The 24,907-nt window shown below is 37.3% G+C and overlaps 2 protein-coding genes across 3 annotated transcripts in view; one reads left to right on the forward strand and one right to left on the reverse strand.

The window, feature by feature from the left end:
- LOC134535896 (cytochrome P450 6j1-like) overlaps positions 1-6,871 on the reverse strand; it is a 64,518-nt gene extending 57,647 nt beyond the window's left edge. The window contains exon 1 of the mRNA XM_063375261.1: positions 6,774-6,871. The gene's annotated coding sequence lies outside the window, so the exon portion shown is untranslated. The remainder of the gene's footprint in view (positions 1-6,773) is intronic.
- Positions 6,872-14,620: 7,749 nt separating this feature from the next.
- Positions 14,621-24,907, forward strand: part of LOC134535927 (annexin B10) — a 99,884-nt gene continuing 89,597 nt past the window's right edge. Inside the window, exons 1-3 of one of the 2 annotated variants that reach the window (XM_063375330.1) lie at positions 14,621-14,756; positions 15,209-15,291; positions 20,163-20,339. In XM_063375330.1, coding sequence (XP_063231400.1) covers positions 15,277-15,291; positions 20,163-20,339 — 192 coding nt within the window. In that variant the 5' untranslated portion in view covers positions 14,621-14,756; positions 15,209-15,276. The remainder of the gene's footprint in view (positions 14,757-15,208; positions 15,292-20,162; positions 20,340-24,907) is intronic. The other variant, XM_063375321.1, reaches the window with a different exon arrangement.

A 24,907-nucleotide genomic window follows, 5' to 3' on the forward strand; every position in this document is an offset into this window, starting at 1 on the left:
TTCTGTGTGAGAAGTGCGGTGTACAGGTTACACGAAAATTATACTTGAAAAAACATTATAAATTTTGTAAAGGTAGGTTTCTAGCATCATCTCTGGTCCTCTAAGGTGCTACACTCCTGAACTGATGTAACGTGATCTGCATGAATTATTTGTATTTTGTCACTCTAAAAACGAAATATAATAATTAATTTTAATAAAAATGAATGTCGCATGAACTGAGAACTGTATACGATATATATACCATGTCAGATTTTATTGTGTATAAATGTACAATTTTAAATAAATTATAGAATTAAAATTATTATTTGATTTAATTTTCTTAACCTACTTCATTCATCTTAATGTAATAAACTACATGTGACACGTAATTTTGGTCGGAGTTGTAATGCACGTTTTGACTTGTTTGTGTGTTTATTATTTTTACCAATAATGTTCAAGACAGTTTATTTTGCTAAAATTATTTTTGTCTGAGTATGTTATCTGCATTCTTAGGATTTTTTATGGGAGATGTTTTGGTAAAGTGCTGGTGTATGTAATACCGTAACGTTAGAGCAAATCTGATAGGAACTTGATTTATTATTTCTGAGAAATAATTTATTACTTCCCGAAATAAAACTAACAGACATGTGGGAAATTTATGGTCTTAAATCGTAACCTGTCATATATTGGTGTACACTACGGAGGTGATATTAAAAAATTGAATAATGTTAATCAATTGATCATACTTCGGGGTACTCTGGTGCACTGGCTGGACTGTAACAGTAAGATTCTGGATACTTGGTAAGCGATTATTCGTCCGAATTACTCACACATTCGTACCGATTACTAACATAAATTTAGGGTTCACGAAAAAAAAATGTATACTAGCCGGGGTCATGATTTAAAATATTTTGCCGCTTATAATTTTCAGCGTAAGGAGTATGCTATTGGGTTTGAATCTGTTATATACACTACAAATTTTTTTTATAGTAGCGAGTTATACATTCGAGGGCTGATTTTCTGCTCTGGATCCGTGTTTAGCACTTTTAAACTGATTCCAGCGAGTACTTTACATGAGCTTTATTACGATTTCACTGGAGCTTTGCGTGAAATAAGTGGGAAGGCTGGTGACGTTATGTATGTATGACTCGAGCAAACATATGACTGCCGCAGCATTCTGCAAGCTTGCAACTCCTGCGCGAGGGGTCAATGTTCATTTGCGGGTGACGGTATGCGTGTCTCGATCGTGTAGTCTCTGCCTCTATCCTTGAGAATTTTTTAAATTTTCTTTGAGGTTAACGAGCTTGAATTTAGGTACTTTTGACTAGACGTATGTGAATAATTTTAAAAACGTATGTATAGGAAGATATTTTTCTACATGAGGTAAGAAAAATACAGAGTTGCTACAATGTCTGAGATAGGTATCCAACACATGGTTCTTACCCTATGAGTGACTAGCACTTGTTTGTCCTATCTCCTCTACCCTCTTTTACTTTGTGATATAGACGTGACATGGTTGTTTTCGGAGATGATGGTTAAAATGTCTTGGGCAAAGAGTTCTTTGTAGAAATAACTATGTGTGGTCATTATTTTAGTCGAAGTGATAATTTAATAAAACGTGTAAAAATAACGTGAAAGTTTTTTTTTATGTGTAAAGAAATCAATGATATGATGGATTTGTATGTATTACTATGTGTGGTAATTATTTTAGTCGAAGTGATAATTTAATAAAACGTGTAAAAATATCGTGTAGGTTTTTTTATGTGTAAACAAATCAATGATAGGATGGATTTGTATGTAGAACTGGTAGTATACCACATCTCTTGAAAAACACTGCATGGTATATAATGAAAGACACTTGGGCTCAAGAAACTATACTAAAGGTGTAAAGGATGGAGCGGTTCCTAAGATTAAATGAAAGGAACTTTGTTGATTTTTTTTCTATATACTACGATGATTTAATTTTGTTTGGGATGATGGGTTGAAGGTTTAAATAATAAAACTGGACACATAGGCTTTTAAAGAAAATGAGAATGGAGCTAACCATGTCTAGAAAACAATAGAGAATATTGTGAAGCTCACAAGATCATAGATTGTGGTTAATCTCTGACAACTGAAATGTGGAAACGATATCATAAAATAAGTTATATTGATGTAGCTTATGACAATATTGATGACAACTACGATGATGATGATTTGAATCTGTGATGGTGACACGGATGCGGAGATTTTACGACAAATAATATTATTAATATAGAAAAGATGGAAGCCGTAGCACGCGAGACCAAATTTATCATCGATAGTCAATCCAAATGATTGGAGAATAGGCTAAAACTTCTACTTGGTTCGCAAAATGTTGAAAATTTATACATCCTCAAAGAAACATGATCTACGAAATGCAGGGTTTATAGAATAAAACCTGCTTTTTTGATCTCATGTAAGTATTTTATTGTGATTAAATATACAATTTAATATTAGTTTTATTAAATATCATTCTACATATGTACTTTCAGGGTTTTTGTGCCTACAGTGTCCATAAAGTATATAATATATTTACGTACCTGGTTCTTCAACTTAACAAGTACTTACATTTTACATTTTTAAATTCGAATTTGTTAAAGAACAATGGCTGAAATGATGTGTGTTATAAACTATCAGTCCTTCTATAACTGGTGTGATTTATAAGACTGTTAAATTTTGAGGATAGTATGACCAATAGGATGTTAATATGATGTGACATTGGCTTTATACTTCGCTTGAATGAAATTTAAATGATACCTTGAGATGAAAGCTGCAAGTGCGTGCATTGCGTGTTCATTTCATTTGATGAATTTGTTTCCAAATGCGTTACCTTATTTTGGTGCGCTTCTTCTTTCAATGGTGTTTTGACTCGAGTATTATATTAATTGGTTCTTGATTTGACTAGAGTATTATTCCAACCGGTGCGTGTATATAAGCGAGTCCTGGACAGCAGGTCGCTCAGTTTGTTACTGACGTCGTCGGTGTAAGGATCACCTAGTTTGATTCATCAGGTGCATACGTCGTGTAATTGCCTGTTCTTGAGACTTCGATGGCATCTTTACCATCTAAAACGCTGAACTTGATGGACGACGCACCATCGTCTACGGGAACCCTGACGTCAGCTACGGTGGAGAAGGTGCAGATCCCGTCGGCAAAGACGACGTCATCAAAAGAGGAGATTTCAACAGTCGCGATACCGTCAGCAGGAGAGACTTTAATGCCGGTGGTGCTGACTACGCAGGAAAACTCGTCGAACTTCGTTTCGCCCTCGATGGAAACTTCAATGACTTGTGATTCAACAACGACTAACGAACATCGGTGCTGATACTGTGACAAGATTTTCACAAACAGCAGCAATACTCGACGACACGAGAGGAGATAATGCGCTAAGAACCCTTATCGTAAAATGTTTGTTTGTGAGAAATGTCACAAGCAATTTGCAAGACAAGATAATATGAAAACGCACATGAAGACATGCAAAGGTCCTGCTGTGCGGCAGAAAGTAAAGGTTTCGGTGCAACAACGATGTATTGATGTTCATAAGAGTATGCCTGGAGATGGTGTAACTGCTGCAACAACATCATCTGGTTCGGGTCTGAAAGGATCGTCTTCATCACCACGGTATCCTTGCAGCTACTGTGATATGTCGTTCGCATTTTCTCATGATGCACGGAGACATGAGCGGAGTAAATGCAAGAAGAATCCATCTCGTATAAAGTTTCGCTGTGATGGGTGTCATGAATGGTTTACACGTATTGGCAGGTGTCACAGCAATAATTGATTATTGCACTCTAGCGGATAAGAACTAAACTAACATGTCATCAGCGCACTCTAGCCGACGATACAATGATGATGGCTTCCAGCATCGAAGACAAGATGGCGGACATGACCTCATACTACCTGATGGTATATGTGCATTGGTAAAAGTGGTGGGGGTCAGTCTGCCAGCAGCCACCTAGGGGGAAGGACCTGTCGTCATTTTTAATTTTTTTTTTGACTTCACCGGGTTCGAACCGAGGTCTCCAAACTTAGTGTCGTAAAAGTATGTTTTTTATAAATAATTTATTAAAAATTTTTTATTTAATTTTTTTTTATAATTTTTAATTTTTTTTCGTTGAAATCGGATAATAAATAAAAAAGTTAAAGATGGCGGCCGTAACGGAAATTGCAACGTTGACGTCATAATTCAAAATGGCTGCCATGGCATCCTAATTTTCAAGGTCATGACCTTGGCGACTTAAAGCGGCTAGCTCTAAGGATGCTTAAGCCACTTTCAGGAGTTTGGGTTCTTTCTAGGGCAAAACGGCTTTTGAGGATTTTCGAAATCCTAATTTTTGAATTGTGGAATTTTTTGAGATTTTTTGGCGGAATTTTTTTCCACATAAATAGAAATTTTAAGGAATTTTGGGTAAATTTTGCCCAATTTTGGACGATTTTGACACATTTTGAAGGTCAAATGTCAAGGTCAAGGTCAAAGGTCAAGGTCACAACTATCCAAGATGGCCTCCGTGACGTCACAATCCAAGATGGCGGTCGGGCCCACAGGCTCCACACCCTGGACCCTGGCGCAGGACCGTCATTTACATACTACTTATATATACTTACGTATTTGATTGATAAACTGTAAAAAATTAAGTATTTGTTTCTAATAAAATATTAAACTAATTGCACTCGTGATTTTTTATTTAAATAACCAGTTCATATTTTTTATTATTATGTCGGTAAGATCGAAAAATATCATTCATATTTCATCATTTCATCAGTATGTAATACGTATTTAAATATAATTTCTAAAAAACACAATTTACCAACAAAAAAAAATACCGAGCCAAGCTCGGTCATCCAGGTACTAGGTATACTACTTATGTTAAATTTTGAAATATGGAATCCTGTTTATTACAACCTGGCATTGAAATGCTTTCACTGCGATAATTAAGCAGTTACGTATTTTCATACTGAGTGAAATGTGCACCATATATACTTAAAGTATGTTGATTAATTTTTGTAAGCATTAAATTCATTTTATGTAATAATGTTCTCGAAATATATCCTCATTCGTTTTTGTCTCGACATTTATACTTTGTCTCTCTTTCTACCGTTATGTGAACGTAAAGCAATCGCTTGTTATCTTATTTGCTGCAAGTTTCATTTGCTGTGTCCATGTACTCTCGTGTTGTTGAAGAGCAAATAAAAAACCTACCGGGAGTCAATGAAGACCCTGGTAGACCAGTCTCTCTCGCTCCCCTTCTCTATCACACTCTCTCTCTCTTTTTATCTCTTTCTCTTTTTATCTCTATCTCTTTCTCTCTCTCTTTCTCTCTCTCCATCAGCCGATTTAGACGTAATTTAATATCCAACTATTTTCCAGTGTTTCATTTTGTTTATTTTGTAATGATTGGTTAATAAACAATGGTTCTACCACAATAACTTTCATCCCATGAATCACATTAAAAATATGACATATGAAAAAAATTTCTAAATTCAATTTAAGATCTGAATAACGATAAAACTTTTGTCAAGAATTAAAATAAAGTGGTTGTACCCAGGGGCCAGGGGGGGGGGTTTAGGGGTTCTACCCCCCCCCCCCTTTAGCACCAATTAATTTTTCGTATCTGAAAGCAGGTTAGCTAACAGCCTGGGTGTCTTACTGCTATCACCGGCCACTGCACTGGAGGGGAAGAGTAAGCGAGCCCTACCTATTCTATTCTCTTTCCCTTCCCCAACCCTGTCGCGAGCAGAAGCTATAAGGTTGTGACGCCGTGACGGGTCCCAAGCTTTCAAATATCTTACACCTACTGTATTTAACCAGCGCGGTAATTATAAGCAGGTGTTGACTGGGCTTCCAAAAGTGTAAGGATCGCTGTGTGTGTATATAGAATTGAGACGACAGCATGGTGTCATGTAGCTCTTCAAGCTAAAGCTAATTGTTTCCGGGAATAGATCAGTTCTGCCTAAACCCAAACCTTTTTATTCCTTTTTTTTTTTTTGTATTGTCGAGCTTCGAGCATGATTTATGATTTTGAGTGGACGTAAACAAGGCACTTGGATAGATAAAAATATCTTTAATTAATTTCTTACTTCATCACTCAATTTTTTTATTAAAAAATTAATATTATTTTTACCATTACAATATTTAAAGTTAAGTACCGAAAACTGCTAAAATAGCACTATTTTACACCTTAAAATCTAAATTTTTTCCGGGGGTGGACCCCCGGATTCCACCTTTTTAATAGTGGGGGGGGGAGACCATGCTTCTTAACCACCACTCCCCCCCCCCCCCATACACGAAACCTGGCTACGCCACTGGTTGTACACACATACATATGTATATACATGCATTGCATACATACATACATTCATATATACATACATACATACATATTTTCCTTCAGATATTAGGCTAAAAACCTTGGCGTTTTATCAGTAGATATAAGATAAGATAATTTTGTTTCATGTACACAACAACATTGTTTATTTACTTTTCTTTTCAAGAATTGTATTATGTAAAGTCAACTGAAATGTGCTATATAAATTTTAAAAAAATAAAACAGAAGCACGCAATGCTTATTTTCTGACTTTTGATTTCAGTAATCCATTCTTTTAGACCCTGTTTTTATTTCATGAAACAAAAAAAATAGATTTATCGGCTAAACACAAATAAAAATATCTGTCTGCATCATGTAAATTCCTAGTGCTTCATTGTCAGCAGAACGTAGAGTTCAGTGAGTGACATCCAAACAAAAACAGCGCAGTGCTGAACGCTTGTGGCTTACCTGAACAGATGCTCGGACTGCGTCGAACAACACTTCGTGCTTGCTGCAGTCCGCCTCAAGCTTATATAACTCATTACCAAGCTTGTACTACGTTTCAAAACCGCACCTTCCTCCGCGTTTTTTTTCCTAGCTATCTTAATCTCTCTCAGAATCCATGGTCACCGTGACTCAGCTATAATGGTAGGGCTGGTTACTGCCGTCTGTTTAGTTTTTTTTTCATGTCATCGTTCATAAGAATGATGCAACGCCACTCAGCATGCGAAGAAATGCATCGCGTCATGTCATGCTTTTATATTCGCACTAGCTGTTAGGCTCACTGAATGACATTTCCTTAAAATTACGTTATACAATTGAATTATTCTGTAATACCAAAAAAAATGTTTCTTATAACTATAATTACATATGTAATATGCTTAACAGTATGATAGGCCTACTATTTATTTCTCAGGAATAGCCGAACAACAGGAGTACTGAACTCGTTGCATGTAAATGTCCCAGCAAAAAACATAGGTAAGACATTTCCCCCTGGACCGAAATTATCATTTCCTGCGTTTTTTAGGTAATATTTCTTTAGAGGAGTTTGAGGGTGTAATTTTAATGAGCACCAAAAATGCAGTGAAATTAGCGCGTATTACACTATGCTAATTTGATGGGTGAAATTCCAATGCGCATGCACGAAGAAACCTACTATAGTCACGAACCGAAGTCTTCAAGATGGCGGACCCATGTGTGGCAAAATGCACGAATGCATGTTACGCGAACATCGGGAGATGTTATAAGTGTATTGGTAAGCCAACATAATATTTATAGTAGTGAAAATATTCTGGAATACATTTTGTAAACTTTAATATCATCAGATTTAAGAGAAACTTTAAAAATACCTATAATTTATTAGCCAGGAAAATTGTGTGAGAACGAACAAAGCGTCAAAGATATTTAACATTTTGTTGGTTCTCTAAAGCAATCTTAACGTGGTGCTATCTTTGAATTATTTTTCGAAATAAAGATTGCATTTCATTGGATCCCAGATTTGGACTTATTGTCAACAAGAAATATTATAAAAATACTACCCATCTTATTAATATTATAAAGATTTCACAAACCTTAGAAGTTATACCTATATGGCATTACTAAAATATTAACCTGAATCAATTTAAAAAACATATTATAACATTAAGTATATGTTTGTATATTTTATTTTGCTTAAAAGTTTGAAATCATTCTGTAAATACTTCCTACAAACAAACCTTAACCTTATTGAGCTGATTCAACATTATTATTATTTAATAAATTATAATGTTATTAAAAAGTTTTTTTTTTAATACAGTGACAAGATTTGAATCACATCCCTTGAAATTAACAAGTGTACATAATACAAATGCGCCATCGGGTCTTTAGCGAGTCGGTAGGGAGAATTTGTGTTATTTTCATTGTAATGCAGCTTTCTTAAGTTATTTAAAACTTGGGATTATTGACGTGATAACGTCTTATAAATCGATGAACGCCGGCTGCACGCACTAAAAAGTGTCACATTCCGTCTGAGCCGAGCGTGTAAGAACCGGCCAACCACTGTCCTAGAAAATCTTCTAAAATATCATACATGTTAAGGCGGGCTTTTTAACTAATTGTTTGTGATTATATTTAAACAAATAATTTAAATTAAATTTTCAAAAACTGTAAATAATATTTGAAAATTTAAAAGTATGCAACTTTTCATCAATGTTTTCTTATGACGTTATCACGTAAAATTATCGTCTGTAAACCGACTTTACAGACAACACACTTTTTTTTGTTATGACTATTTTAGTTTACCAAATATACTCGTGGGTAGTTTCACTATCATAAAGTTTATTTTGGTACACTAATATGATTGGTATGTACAATAATGTTTACAAAAGTGACATCTATTGATTGATGTAGCTGCATGTGGGTCCGCCATCTTTGTGACATATTTCCGTTCATCTATATCCGTTCCTTTTTCCACGAAATTACTTTACCAAATAGGTACCGTACACCGGGAGCTAAGATGTTTTCACATCAAACACAGGAACTGACAGCTAACAATGACAACAAAACTTTATTTTGGCAGTACAACAATTCCTGAACAAAAAAAAAATTAAAAAAATTATAATAATGTGTACAAGACCAGTGAATAGCAGTCCATTCTATAATTACTGCTTACACTCCTTAACTATACGACATTCCTTGCCAACACATTATGACTAGCTGGTTTTGGCTAATTTTTCCGTTTCTCTCTCGTAGTATATATTGACAAGTACTGGAACTGCGTTCTCGGTGCGTTGCCGGTGCAGACCATCATCTTGGATTATGACGCGGTTGCACTTTTCGTTATGGTCGCCATCTTGGATTGTAATGTCACGATGGCCATCTTTGATGATATTTGACCTTGACCTTGACTCTGGCCGCCATCTTGGATCCGCCATTTTGTTTACTAGAACTTTTCGCCATTTTGAATTATATCTCCATTGCAATTTTTTTTACGGTCGCCAACTTGAAAATTTATAATTATTATCAGAAAAAATTTGAAAAAAAATAACATTTTATAAAAAATTAAATTTTAATGAATTTTTTTTAAAGGCACTTACGTCATGGAGTCCTTGGTTCGAACTCGGTGAGAGCAAAAATAAAAAATGGTGACCGATCCTTCCCCTATGGTGGCTGCTGGCAGACTGACCCCCCACCCCTAATACCATTGTATATATGCACTACCCTTCCCCCTTTTATTCCTTCCCCACCTATCCACTCCCCCTCCTATCACCACCCCCTCTTAACCACTCCCGTCCCCCTTTCCCAAAAAAAAATTTAATTTTCCCCCTCCACCTCCTACCCCCCTCCCATCATTCTCTAAAAAACATTTTTCTCGCAATACAGCCCCTACCACTTCCCCTCCCCTTTTTCACTGAGAAATTGTCCACCCCTCCCCATCCCTCTCTCAATTCGACATTCCCACCGAATTTTCTGACCCACTACCCCCCTCACCCACCTTTTAGGCTAGAAAGACCGGACCGATGACCCTGGAGCCTTCAGTTACCTGCATTTACCGCAGAGCGAAATCCTTGCCTATACCTGCATCAGCTCAGTAGGTGCATATAGTCGGACTTTGACTTTGTGCGCACAGCTGGACTTAGCTGGATCACTCAACCGACAACCCGACTTAGCCTGACTCTCACAACGAACAGTTGACTTCCTGCATTCAGTCGGGCTTGTTCAATTCTCACAGTGTCATCCGGTCAAGATACTGACGAAGACTTAGCTACGAGACAGCTTTTACATCTCATAATATTATGCCTTAACAGTGGCAGGCCTAGTTCAGCATCCACGTCTGCCTCCAACCAGGCGCCTAGTCCAGCACCCACGACCGGCATCGAGCCCCGTGCAGAACCCACATAAGCTGACAGTTCATCAACAACAGCTCCACGTATCAACCAACAACATTTGGCTACAACCGACGGGCTACATCAGGCCTCTTACCAGCCACAGACCCGCTCCGCCTTCATCGGCGTAACGCTTCCGTTGTGGCGCAGTTCAAATAGCGTCTTGGAAAGTGACGAAGACACCATCACATGTGAGGAAAACCTAGGCCACCATCAAACTGAGGACATTAGTATTTACAGTGAATTAATTGTCTGTCATAGACGAGTACCTACCTAGCGTAATGGAATTCAAACGGTGTTAAACTCAATTTTGTAAAGGAAAGGTTCAAACGATAATATTTACCGATCCCTTTTATGAGATGACTTTGTGCAAGATAGACCATATAACTTAAGTCATAAAATTGCTATGTATATTACCTCCGCCCAAATGGTGTACTACCATGTACTCTAGAGGACCTGTGTACTCAAAGCCGAGAAGAATCGGTGTAAATGCGAGGGCGCGACACGTTTTATTAAGAACAGCATCGTTCGGATTCGAAAAGAGTACTCCACTGATTGGAGCGATGTAATGGTTCGAATCACCGGACGTGCATTTCGTGGAAGTCAGGTGTAAATCGCAAAATGTAGGATGTCCCAGTGCACACTTTTCAAAGAGTCTAGGCCTACACCAATTATGTACACTACAATGGACAAGCATAACGGACTTCAGTCCGTAATGTTCAGCCCATCGCAAGTTTTCCAATGTAAAATTTCCATGCTATATCCAGTGACATACATTTACGAGCAACCAGGCGGTGAAGAGGCCGTGAATCATGTCGAGATGTGTACTACTAGCAACATACATTTCCATATTCAAAATAACCTGTTTGACGAAGGAGCTTCGGTTAAAGTCAAAGACTGTGAGCAGCGCCTGCACAGTCAATTATGTGTCGACCAGAAGTGAAGTTTCTGTGTTCGTTGGATGAAATGAAAAACATAACTTCACCCGAGAGCATCATAACAAAATTCAAAAGTGATACCGTCGCTTTAAAAAACGAAATTATTTGTCCAAAAGATTCGACGCGATTTGTAAAATAGTTAGACGGGGCCATACAAATGTGAGAAATCAAGCAAAACGTCGAGGAATGGGTACATATAGAAACATGAATATGTGCCCGAGACCTTTGCGACCTTTGCCACAATATAAGAATGTCTGTATTTGACTTTTCACTACTGCAGCATCTCAATACTCAACTGGTTTTAGAAATAAATAAAGAATAAACTGAACTTCTAATTTTTTTTTTCATTTTTTTTTATTTTAATCTGATATAATTTTTTTTTGCTGTATGTAGGTAAAGGTGATAAACTCTCTCAGTGTAGTAAACACAGGCAACTTTTTCAGAGTAAATGTAATGAAAAAGTTTTGTAGAAAAAAAATTTATTTTAAAATCTCTCTGTGAAATAAAACGTAATATTATTGTAAACTTTTGTGGAAAAAATTATGTAAAATCACTTTGAAAAAAAATAGAAAAATAAACATTGTATCTACTACCCAGATATGTAAAATGTATATGTACAAAAATGAATGTGCAAAATATAATCTGGAAAAACAAAAAATGTATTTTACTGTGTATTTTATCATTTCATACTAAAAAAAAAATGGTGATTTATTCTTAACTGTGTGTATTAAAAAAATTTCTAAGTTGTCTAAAAAATTCTTTCTTGATGCCAGCTCCCATCACATTTATACCTCTAATATAAAACTCGATATTTTAACATACTGTTGCTAAAACATGGAAATGTGTAATTACATTAGGTCGTGCAGTGGCCAGGGGCGGCGTCGTCAGTGGTGCCGGAGGTGGTGCGTTGGATCCGCAGTGGCGCTGCGTGTGATCCGTGACCTGGCTGCCTGCCAGGCTGCCTCTCCCTGTGACTCTCTCGGTATGCACGGCCATGCCAGTCACTCTCTCAGTGGCTGGGGGCGGCGTCGTCGGTGGTGCCAGAGGTGGTGCATTGGATCTGCAGTGGCGTTGCGTGTGATCCGTGACCTGGCTGCCTGCCAGGCTGCATCTCCCTGTGACTGTCTCTGTTGGCTCGATTGCCACCTGTGCGGCAACAGGGGGCGGCGTTGGAGGCGGCGTGTTTGGGCCGGCCTGACATGTCCAGCCGGTCCCTGCGTGCCAATTGTACCACAGGGGCTGGACGGGTGCGGCTTCCTCCGTCTGCGGCGATGTCTTTCCGCTCGGCGTCTCCACCCCATATGGCAGGGGCGGCGTCGGAGGCGGCGGCGTGTTGCGGACGGACGTCTGGGTTGTCAGTGACGCGGGCGGTGTCATGGCTGTTACAGCGGCGTGGTGGTTGGCCGCGTGTGGCAGCGGCAGTGTGGGCTGTGTTATGTGCTGCAGTCGTAGCGGCGTCCGGATTACTTCCGGCCCCTCGGTGTCCGCTGCGGTGTCGTCATCCTCCAACTCGTCCTGTTCTTCGTACTCCCAGTTGTACCCTGGGCATGGGTAGCCCTCGCTTGCCCATGCCTCATAGGCCTCCTGGAAGTCGTTCATTTTCAGTGACCCATGGTGACTTGTGATGTTGTTGCTCCACTGTCCTTCCTCGCGGCTCCTTCACAGCTCATGTCGACGCGCGCGGCAGCGACGCAGCTGCGTCACCCGATCTCTGTGCGAGGCACGCGGACTTCCGCTTCCACAGCCGTTATCGCGCCTGGCGCGTAACTTGATGCGTGCCTATCGCGCCGTTGTCACGCCTGACGCGTAACTTGATGCACGCCTAATGCCGGCGCCTGCTCCCTTGCTCGTCTGCGCTTCGAGGCTGTTCCCGCGCAATTCCTCTGTTCCTACACGAGCCCTTGCTGCTTCCATAATTTAGACACACAATGTAGTTAAAAAAAAAAAGAAATTTGAAAGTAAGTTATTAAAAAGCCACACTAGTTGAGCGCCATTTTGACGCGAACCCCGCTACCTCTATTAAAATTTACGTAGTTTTAGTATTGTTTGAAATCTCAGTGTAGGTTCGGCCTTGTGGTTAGAGGTAGTGGTTCGACACAGTAGGGCCCCCCGAGCTGTTTAGGCCACTTGGGACGCCTGAAAATATCAAGAAAAGACCAACTGATGTCTGATTAATTTATTACGGCACAGCCCTATACATAGTGCTGCCCGTCCTGGCCGTAACGGTTGTCCCGAATTGAATTGTCACACGCGCGACCACTTTCTCAGTGGCGGCTCACGATTTTATTCCCCGGTAAGGTCATACACTTAGACACGATGCGGTGATTACAAAACAAACCCAACATGACATACTACAAGCCTGATTAAAAATTACACTGCACAATTACAAATTATGTAATACACTGGGCTAAGAACACGTAGGCCCGTAACTCCGGCGACGCTACCTGATACTCTTAGGCCTGTCCCAGAAATTGATGCGTTAGTAAGTTTAAATGTACGTGTTGCCTACTGGCTGCCCCGTGCGGGCTGAAACTAGTTAGTCGGTTGGCTAGATTATCGCGTGAGGCGCCGAAGTAACATCTTGTAGTTCACAGACAGTACTTACGTATTACAACGAACGCTCGTCTTGGAGCACAGAATAATTAAGTTAAATACCACTTGGTAAGTCGAGGCCGACCACGGAACTGAAAGAAAAAGGTTTGCGAAAAATTAGAACTATTGAAACTACATATCAGTGAAAGTAAGAATTGCTGGTCCCGTGTTGCGCAGAGGCTGCCGGCCTCTATGAGCTCCGGAAGGATACTGCCGCTCTCACCGCGCGCGACCCCCCTCCCCCGCCCTCCCTCCCGCGGAAATGACTGATTTTCGCGGGAAACTGAACCTGCCAGGTTCGGGACAAGTCGCATGGTGAAACATAATTTCTGAGAAAATAAAGTATAAATAATGAAAATAATGTCTAATAATATCCTGTGGAAAAAATTACATACATTACATTTGTTGTAGTTCGGCGGAGGGATATGCCACACCCGGCCGGATCCTTCCGCCGACGTAGCACTTGTTACCTGGTTTCGCCTCGTTGCACTTTCTTCACTCTGGTGCTCGCACGAGCGCGTTCGGTGCACACCCCTTCGTGATACGTTGATGAGGCATAGCGGTCTATGCGACATAGAGGTGCATTGGCGGTCGGCGTCAAAATAAAAAGCGTTCGTCTGACGTTCTTTACATTTTACCAATAAACATACCTATATCGGTTTGTTGAATTTTAAATAAAGAAAAAAATATACAAAACAAAACCACTTTATTTACAATGTGGAATAGGTTTTGGTATATTTACTTTTGGATATGCAATACAGAACAAATACCTGAGTGACTTTTATAAAACTCTAGAATATCACAAATTTATTGAATATTGCAAAATTGTGTTATTTATTTCTACTGAGCGAGCGGTAAACTTTTGAAATGTTCAAATACTTTTCTCGTAAAGTGTAGATTTTTCCTAATTGAGAGCGCTCGTGTTTAAATTTAAATGAAAGTGTGATGTTCTTCTATGGTGTTGTTTTTGCCTCACTGTCACCCGTACCCGGCCGAAGAAAATTTTTGAACACTATTAAACGTTCTAAGAAGATACTAAACGTGTAATCAAAGCACTGGTATGTTTAATGTGTTACTTGGCGTTACATTTTATTTGTTTATTATCTAGTGCTGTAAATTTTTAGTTTTGTTTTAAACGAACTGTACCACGCCCACTTTTGTTTTCAGCTTTTGCATTTAAAATGTATTTCAGCATTATGCATTAGGATCACATAAAATACAGATTTCTCATTAAGTTCTCCGAAGCTGACCTGGCGCAGTTTGCCTAATCCAGGATTCGTACGTAATCACTGCTATCATGTCTTGGATAAATTCATGAAAAAGTATAGAAAGTAATACCCGTTTTTAGATTTTTAGAATTTATTTAAACTTAAATCTACACTTGCATGTTAGGTATTACCCAAAAATATCTTGCAATATTCAAAAGATATTTATTTTAAAAAATTTAGTAAATTTAATCCAGTTAAAACATCTTAATAGTGCTTTGCATAACATATGTAATGACTTTCAGCAGGGACACTGAAGTCATCCCTTCAAAGAGATTGCGGATAACAAGCGTTCTTTCATCTGGCTGCAGTCATGACTGATTATTTGGTGAGTAAACATATTTTGGGTGAAATTCTAGGTAAATATTTACTTGTGCGGTATTTCCGAAAAAAAATGTTAAAAATCCGAAAATACCTTTATTTTATGCTCTTCAACTTCCTCTTTTCATTAAAATCGGCGGAGATTAGAAATTCCAAATACTTTAGGAGATATCGAATTTTTAAATTTCTTCATATGTAGTTGAGCGGTATTTGCGAAAAAAAATGTTAAAAATCCGAAAATACCTTTATTATATGCTCTTCAAATTCCTCTTTTCATTAAAAGCGGCGGAGATTAGAAATTCCAAATACTTTTTTAAATTTCAGCACAAAACCAGCGCATTCCTGTGGCGTGCGTGCACCATTGTTTCTTGTTTACGTACGAGTATCTATTTTTTTATTGGATAATGATGTCACGTGATTGTTCGTGATAGGCCAGAATTCAAATGAACTAATACGTGATTATTTAGTTCAATTATTGTTTAAAACTGTGTTTAATTACCGCCTCCAACTTAAGCGAGTTTTTAACGTTTCTAATTTTAAAGTCTTATTTGTTATTTTGATATTGTTGCGCAAGTAATAAGTAACAAAAAAAATTACGTAGGTTGTTACTGTACATCCTTTGTTACGGGTTTGTTAGGTAAGGTCAGTTACATTATAAATAATTTAAAACTAAAGAATAATTAAAATTAATTCACATTATTTTTAATATCACCTTAGTTTGAAAGTATTTATAATGTAACTGACCTGACCTAATCGACCATTTTAGTTTACTGTTCACCCTCTGTCCGGGTTTGTTTGGTCAGGTCAGTTACATTATAAATATTTTAAAACTAAACAGCCATTAAAATTAATTCACAAAATAATTTTTAATGTCGGCTTAGTTTGAAAGTATTAATAATGTAACTGACCTGACCTAATCAACCATTTTATTAATTACGCATTCACGATTCACGTATTCACGAACACACGGCAAAATAACAAAAATGGCGCCGCTCGAATGGTTCCACAGGTATTGTATTGAAAAATTAAAAAATTCGATATCTCCTAAAGTATTTGGAATTTCTTATCTCCGCCGCTTTTAATGAAAAGAGGAAGTTGAAGAGCATATGATAAAGGTATTTTCGGATTTTTAACATTTATTTTCGCAAATACCGCTCAACTACATATGATGAAATTTAAAAATTCGATATCTCCTAAAGTATTTGGAATTTCTTACCTCCGCCACTTTTAATGAAAAGAGGAAGTTGAAGAGCATAAAATAAAGGTATTTTCGGATTTTTAACATTTTTTTTCGGAAATACCGCCCAAGTAAATATTTACCAAATTCTAGAGTAACTGCTTTTCCATTTTAAAAAAATTATTGAATTAAAATTCCAAAAGTGTTCTTTTTAAAATGGGGTAAATATTTACTTGGGCGGTATTTCTGGAAAAAAATGTTAAAAATCCGAAAATACCTTTATTTAATGCTCTTCAACTTCCTCTTTTCATTAAAAGCGGCGGAGATTAAAAATTCCAAATACTTTAGGAGATATCGAATTTTTAAATTTCTTCATATGTAGTTGAGCGGTATTTCCGAAAAAAAATGTTAAAAATCCGAAAATACCTTTATTATATGCTCTTCAACTTCCTCTTTTCATTAAAAGCGGCGGAGATTAGAAATTCCAAATACTTTAGGAGATATCGAATTTTTAAATTTCAGCACAAAACCAGGGCATTCCTGTGGCGTGCGTGCACCATTGTTTCTTGTTTACGTACGAGTATCATTTTATTGGATAATGATGTCACGTGATTGTTCGTGATAGGCCAGAATTCAAATGAACTAATACGTGATTATTTAGTTCAATTATTGTTTAAAACGGTGTTTAATTACCGCCTCCAACTTAGGCGAGTTTTTAACGTTTCTAATTTTAAAGTCTTATTTGATATTTTGATATTGTTGCACAAGTAATAAGTAACAAAAAAATTTACGTGAGTTGTTACTGTACATCCTTTGTAACGGGTTTGTTAGGTAAGGTCAGTTGCATTATAAATAATTTAAAACTAAAGAATAATTAAAATTAATTCACATTATTTTTAATATCACCTTAGTTTGAAAGTATTTATAATGTAACTGACATTACCTAATCGACCATTTTAGTTTACTGTTCACCCTCTGTCCGGGTTTGTTTGTTCAGGTCAGTTACATTATAAATATTTTAAAACTAAACAGCCATTAAAATTAATTCACAAAATAATTTTTAATGTCGGCTTAGTTTGAAAGTATTAATAATGTAACTGACCTGACCTAATCAACCATTTTATTAATTACGCATTCACGATTCACGAACACACAGCAAAATAACAAAAATGGCGCCGCTCGAATGGTTCCACAGGTCTTGTATTGAAAATTAAAAAAATTCCATATCTCCTAAAGTATTTGGAATTTCTTATCTCCGCCGCTTTTAATGAAAAGAGGAAGTTGAAGAGCATATGATAAAGGTATTTTCGGATTTTTAACATTTTTTTTGCAAATACCGCTCGACTACATATGATGAAATTTAAAAATTCGATATCTCCTAAAGTATTTGGAATTTCTTACCTCCGCCACTTTTAATGAAAAGAGGAAGTTGAAGAGCATTAAATAAAGGTATTTTCGGATTTTTAACACTTTTTTTTTTCGGAAATACCGCCCAAGTAAATATTTACCTAAAAGGGTCTCGGCTATGTTACATTCCTAAGGCTCTCTGGTGAACCACAAGGTGAAAGTGTAGTTAGTATTAAGGAATTATTAGGGCAGTGACAACAATCAGGGCAATATCTTGTAAAACAGTTTTGGCTATGTTATTCAGACTCAACATAAATTGATGTCACTAGAGCAAGCACAGTGGGGACTCACGCAATAAAATACCATAGGCTACTTCACAGAAGTAGTAGCCTATCAAAACAGATACCCACACACATAGTAAACATGGCAATAATGACAAATTGATGTTAATACACCACTTCATATGTAAACATTATGCACATAATTGTAATGTAACAAACTTTATCTCCTGCCTTTCAATAGAATGATTTTGAAGGTCTTTTTTTTTTTAATTGCAGAAGTTGCAGATGCTGCTGTGTGTGTATGTACGTATAAGTATTGTGTGCACCAGCTACTTGCTAGGATGCTTAGGTTAACTATTGTTATAAAAATAGCTCTGTTTAAGATACCAATAATGTATGTAAACACTCAGCTGTGTGCAGTTTACACTCGTCGAGCATCGCGTGAGCACTTAATACACACAAATAATCACTACATCCCAGCAACACATTGGTTTACTAGGCTTAGCTGTTACATCTGTCAAAATAAATCATATTCAACAGTTTGCTTAGTGTTCTTTTGATTGGACGAACCAGTTAAAATGTAAGCTTCAAATTACGCAGAAAGTAAAAAAAAAAGTACGTAGCTTTTACATGTGTTTGCAGACCTCTAGCAAAGTGGAATGAGTTCATAACTTAGTTCCAAACTTAAACTTTTTTTTACATCCAGAGACCATTCACATACTTAATGTCCTAAATGCCTGGAAATACAAAAGGTGATTCAGTTCTGTTAAGCCAGACTTGTTAGGAAAATTATCATGTGTCCTGAAAAATCAGCTGTGATGCAAAGTTCACTGATGGCACACAAGGTTATCGGGCACTTTCAAGGTCACTGCTTATCAGTATTTCTTGCACTGTGCAAGTATACTGAAATGTCTAATATACCTGGCGTGTCTCGTGCACTGGAGACAAAACAACTCAATTCTGACTTACACAGGATGCTAGTATCCAAACTGTTGGGGAGAGAGGGAGGGAGGAGAATTATTTCCAATTTTTGAAATGTGTGCTACTGCAAATGTGTGATTAATTTCACACCAAACTAGCAGACACAGTTCTTTAAAAAAAAAAAGGCTAAGGTGTTATTGAAATTGTTCTCAACTGCTTGGCACACTTCCAAAAGCTTGACAGGGATATTGTCCAAAAAATATTTGGAGTGGACTTTACTTGTGCACTCGCTGGCCTTGCAGGCTTTGTGAAGATTTTGGTTTCTCTGCTCTCAGTAGAAGTAGTGCTACCAGTGGTGCACTCACGAGCCATGAGCCTAGGGCTTGCTGCATTGCTGGCATGACCGTCTTCTCACCAGTTGTTGCTGAGCGCCCAATTTAAACTCCTAGTCACTGCCGCTGGCTTGCATACTCCTCATGGGTCTGCCAATGCGTGTATACCTCCGAAGCGATGATGCAACAACCAAAAATAAATGGTATTACAACTGACCACAAACACAGCCCACGTATACCCTAACAATAGTTTTCAACAACCTAGCGAAACTTATGGTACAGCAATTAATTGTATATGTTTTAACCAAATAAACTTTTAGACATTTTAAAAGTGAACAAAATTAATAACAAAATATTAGAAATTATTTTTAAAGGGATACCAGAACAGAGTAGATAAAAATTAGAGGCGGGGGCCCAACAATTTTAACGGATGTTTTGAATTCATTAACCGCTACTGTGTGCATGAGTATGAATATTAAGAAGTTACAGTTAAAGGTAGGTTTACTCTGCATGGTATCCATTTCTTATTTCAGTAACTTTGTCATCTCAAACAAGGGTTTTGAGCAGTAAAGTTGTTTTTAATTTTCTCTAGACATCCCAAAATTTATTAAGTACATTCTGAAATTTTAGGTACACCATAACACAATATACCTATTTATATGAGCTCTTTAAAATGTTCAATTACAGCATATGACTGGTACGCAAAAACCTAGTAGCGTTGGTTATTAGTTATAATATTTCAAGTTACTATAGAATATATGGAGAGGAAACTAAATGTGGTTGCAGTTACCGTATATTGCAGTTACTGTCTGTTTTCCAGCCTGAACCGACTGTTCGCCCTGCACCGGGATTCAATGCATCTGAAGATGGAGTCGCTCTACGAACAGCAATGAAAGGCTTTGGAACTGACGAGCAGGCAATAATAGACATTTTAACACATCGTTCAAACGAGCAGCGGCAAGAGATTGCCAAGTTCTTCACAGCAGAGTACGGGAGGGTAAGTGTGTAATTGCTAGAGCCGCGATTTTTTCGCGCACGCGAAATAAAACGATATTGAGTGTTAACACCACCAAAACGCGAAAAATAGATTACGTACCATATGAACACAAAAGACATAACAATAACATCGCCAGTTAGATGACATTCGTGTTTATGTAGTTTCTTGAAACAACTATCTTTGTAGGCGTTTCAAACACACTTTTGCAATATATAAATCTAACAGAAGACTTTAATATTTCATAGTTTTTACACAGATGATAATTTTTTTTTCGTTTTTGGTTATATACACATGTTATAAAAACAGTGCCGCTATTGTACGAAGATTGTAAATAGACACTGTAACGTTGCATGACCCCTGCCCTCCTAGCTAAATATTTTTCGTTTAAACTATTTTCATGAATGTAAACATTTCTTAAAAAGTCTGGCTAAGAATATTTTTACAGTTTTTATGTATTTTAGGATTGATATTGGCACTTCTTGTGTGTTTTAAGAGGGTACCTTGTATTTTAACAAACATTTTAAATCATTACCATTTTTTATGTAATTATGTATTCCCAAATAAGTCGCTGTACTAGATTTTTGTCTGTTTTGGCCTACTTTTTCAGGTTTTTATAAATAAGTTGAATTTTGTCAAGTAATTAAGTAATTTGTATTATGATTGCTGTTTTTAATTTTCATTAACGTGTTGCATAATAATTCTAGAACAAGGGACTGTGTCTGGGGTGATGTGTAAAACGAGAGAGTCATAAGAGGCCTGTAAGTGCGAGTAAGAACGAAACAGTGATTCTCCAGTAAGAGTGAGACAAAAGATGGGATTCGCCACTGGTCGTGGGAACTGAGTGATAACTGCTGTTTCACGGTGTGGGAGAGAGAACGAGAATGTAAAGTCCCTGGCTCTGTGTATAGAAAACTGTTTTCAATGTATGTCGCATATTCCTATTGGCTTGTGATTTGTAGTGTGAATGAAGCGTGTGTGTGATTGGTCGGTGAGGTCATATGACTGCCCTCCCTGCGTGAAGGACACAGTGCCATGATCTCACCAGTCGTTTGTTGATCGCTGCACCAGGAGGGCGAGTTCGGTGGCTTCTCGCAAATTATGTAGTAATAGTAGAAGAGAAAATTTAACGTCAGTAGCTTGAGCATGCCGTTTAATCATTCATTGTTTTGAAACTTTGCGGACATTTTTTCTTAATTAGAAATTGCGGCTACCAACGTTGGCGTTTCGCTCGTGGCGAAATTCATTTTCGCTGGGTGTGGTCATGTTTGAGGCCGCACTAATTTCGTGTACTTACAGTAAGATGTTACTGAAGGACTTAAGCTACATTTGTTTTCGTTAATTTTCATCGCCCGAGCGGCGAGCATTTCTCGACCGGCGGATATACGTGTTGAATGAGTGAGCAAAATATTAAAAGTGATTGGATTCAGTTGTTTCGTCTTTCAGACAATAAAACTCTCAAATGAAAAAGAAAGAAAATCTTTTTATTTCATATAACGAATCGTTATAACACCGTTAGCCAACACGAAGCAAACGCACTTGTGTTGAGCGTGATTTCCGCGTGCGTGTTTTATAACGTAATTTAAAAGCCAGGAAAAAATTTATCGTTTTCTGACTAAATAAAAGTACCGCAGCACCCGAAACTTTAAAATCTTGAGGAAGTACAGCATGCATCGCATGTGTTAAGAAAAAAGGAATATTAATGTTTTGTGTATTGGCATGATTTCATCAAACAACATTATTTTCGTAAACAAAAAAAAAATGCATTTTACAGCGTCCGTGACGTATTTACCGTGTTGCAACATAAATTGAGTTACATTTTGATTACATTTTAAATCTTTTTACGTTCGTTAAGTTTCTGTGGATTTTTTTTTTCTGTGTTGCTGTCTTAGGAAAAGGTTAGCAAATTGTGTAACAAACCAAAATATGCCTAAAAATAAACCAACAGTGGCTGCACATGCAGCAGAATTTTCAAAAGAAGGGTTTTATGTGAGTGGTAGTAAAATATTGATGTGTAAATTTTGCGACTGTCGTTTAGAGTTGGAAAGGAAAGATACATCAAACAAACACATTCAGTCAGAGAGACACAAAAATGGGAAGCAAAGGCAACAAACTTCAAAACGGCAGCTTTAAATTAATGAGGCAGGGCCAGTGCTAAAACGAGCCAAGGAACAAAAAGATGAATTTGTACTGGAAACAGTTGAAACATTGATTTCGGCTGTAATTCCTGTTGAGAAACTGGACAACTGCAAACTTAAGGAATGGCTAGCAAAACATGTCAGTGGTGCTGGTGATATACCTTGTGCAGACTGGGTAAGAAAAAAATATATTCCTCTTTTAGGGGAAAAGAAAGAGGCATAGATCAGAGAAAAAGTGGCAGACCAGAAAGTCGTAATTATGGCAGATGACACCACAGATAAAGCAAATAACTGTGTGTTCAATATTCTTTTCCAGATATTGCAACCAGGGGCAGAACATAGCATTTTACTTGGAGCTTCATGTGTAGGCCTACTTAAAGCTGCTAATACTGTCAACTGCTCGAAAGCTGTGATTGACATATGCACCAAGTATGAAATCAAAGAAGAAAACATAGTTGCATTTGTAACTGAAGGTGCTAGATATATGACCAGATCTGCAAGCACTTTGAAAGGTATATTTGGTGAACATGTGTAACACATGCAGTGCTGGGCACATAAAATCAATCTGGTAGGGCAGATCTGGCAGAACAGTTTGGAGGATTTAAACCTCTTTGTGATCAAGGTAAAAAATGCTTTTTTGAACACACAAAAGAGACGGCATGCCTACCTCAACTTTTTGAGGGACAAGAATGGAAAAGATAACGTGAAGATGTTTCCAATGCCCATTGTGACACGATGGAACACGTGGTTTCATGCTGTTTTCTACCTGGCTGATCACCTGCATAACATTGTTAGCTTCTTCGAACAATTGAGTGAAGAAAATAATGCTGGTGTGAAATTCATAAAGGGACTGCAAGAAACTGAGATACAAGCCCTTGAAGCTCAGTGTGTGTTTGTCACTGAAAATTGTGCCTGCTTTGTTGATACAATAAACTTTATGGAGGGATCCTCCTACCCAACTGCCCACCTCCTCTATTCAAAGCTTCAGAAGCTTCAAATTTCATTGGAAGTTTTAACAAAAGGAATTTTTCCAGAGGCTGTTGAAGAGTTACTGAGAAAAATGAAAAGTGTTCAGTCTGCAGCCTTGAAATAACAGTTCAAACAGACATTACAGCTTAGCTTACTTAAGCTACATGATTTTGTCTCAAGTGATCCTTCTCATGCACTTTTTCATGATACTGATGCCCTGCTGAACCCCAAAAATATTGGGAATGTCAGCATAGAAGACTAAAAGTTCTCAAAAATGGTTAATACCCTACCTTTCCTACAAAATGTGCCAAGAACTGCAATAGCAGCAGGTTATATGGCCCTTCAAAAGCTTGTAAACAGTGAACTACAAAAACCACACACAGCCAGTGCAGACATAGTGAACCTCTTGTGTCAACTGAAATGTGACTTTCCTGAGTTTGCTGCTGCTGCTGCTGCTGCTGCTGCTGCTGCTGCACTCAAATTAATGTGGATACCAACATCAAATGTTGACACTGAAGGGTCATTTTCAAAGTATTCTGTCATTGTCAGTGACCGGAGAAGATCTCGTTTGCCTGAGAATGCTGAACTTCTAACTATGGTTGCTTTCTCATGAATCATGAATAATGTTCACCAAAATAAAATACTGGCACCTGTCTATAAATGCACCTTCACCAAATATGAGAAGAATAATGCCAAAATTATGAGGTCCTAAGTTATGTTCATGTTTTTATACTTTCCTCTAATACACAATCTACACCATTAATATTTATTTACTTTGAGCAAAAATTGTAAATATTAATAAAAGGGGTTACAATTACATTTACTATTACTGATCTTAAATCTCCTAAATAAATCATAAAGGTGATACCAAAAAAATCTGAATTTTTATGACGATAAAGACGAAAACTCAAAATCTTTAGGACGAAGTTTCCCAAAAAATAAAACCGTAAAATCTTGGCTCTATCAGTAGGACTTTAATCAAGCACTTTCAGGACCACAGATTATCAATTTTTCCGCATTAATGAATGTCAATGAATATTTCAAATAAATACATACCAAAGAAAAATATACACTATAATGGTATTTGACATAAGTTTGAATAAGCTGCTCTCTAGAAACAAATATGAAGGTTGTCTGAAAAGTTTCTGACAACATGAAAATGGCAGCACCTGTCAATGAAAATTGGGAAATGTTTGCTCATACTTTGGACTGTATCTCTGAAATTTCAGCCATTTTAGATGTGAATTTGTTGTTTAACAATTGTTTGCATGAGTCAATGCTTTTTGTGTGTGTGTGTGTGTGTGAAAATGGAAAATTGTGTATCCAGCTGTCATTGAATATTTGTTTTTGAAAGGCAATATGCCTACAAAATTAAATAATGAGTGTGATGCTGTGTACTGGGACTTTTTCACTATCATTTAACACAGTTATATTTTGGGCAAATGAATTCAAACATGGCCATAC

Source organism: Bacillus rossius, chromosome 1 (assembly GCF_032445375.1).
Source record: "Bacillus rossius redtenbacheri isolate Brsri chromosome 1, Brsri_v3, whole genome shotgun sequence".
Classification (NCBI taxonomy): domain Eukaryota; kingdom Metazoa; phylum Arthropoda; class Insecta; order Phasmatodea; family Bacillidae; genus Bacillus; species Bacillus rossius.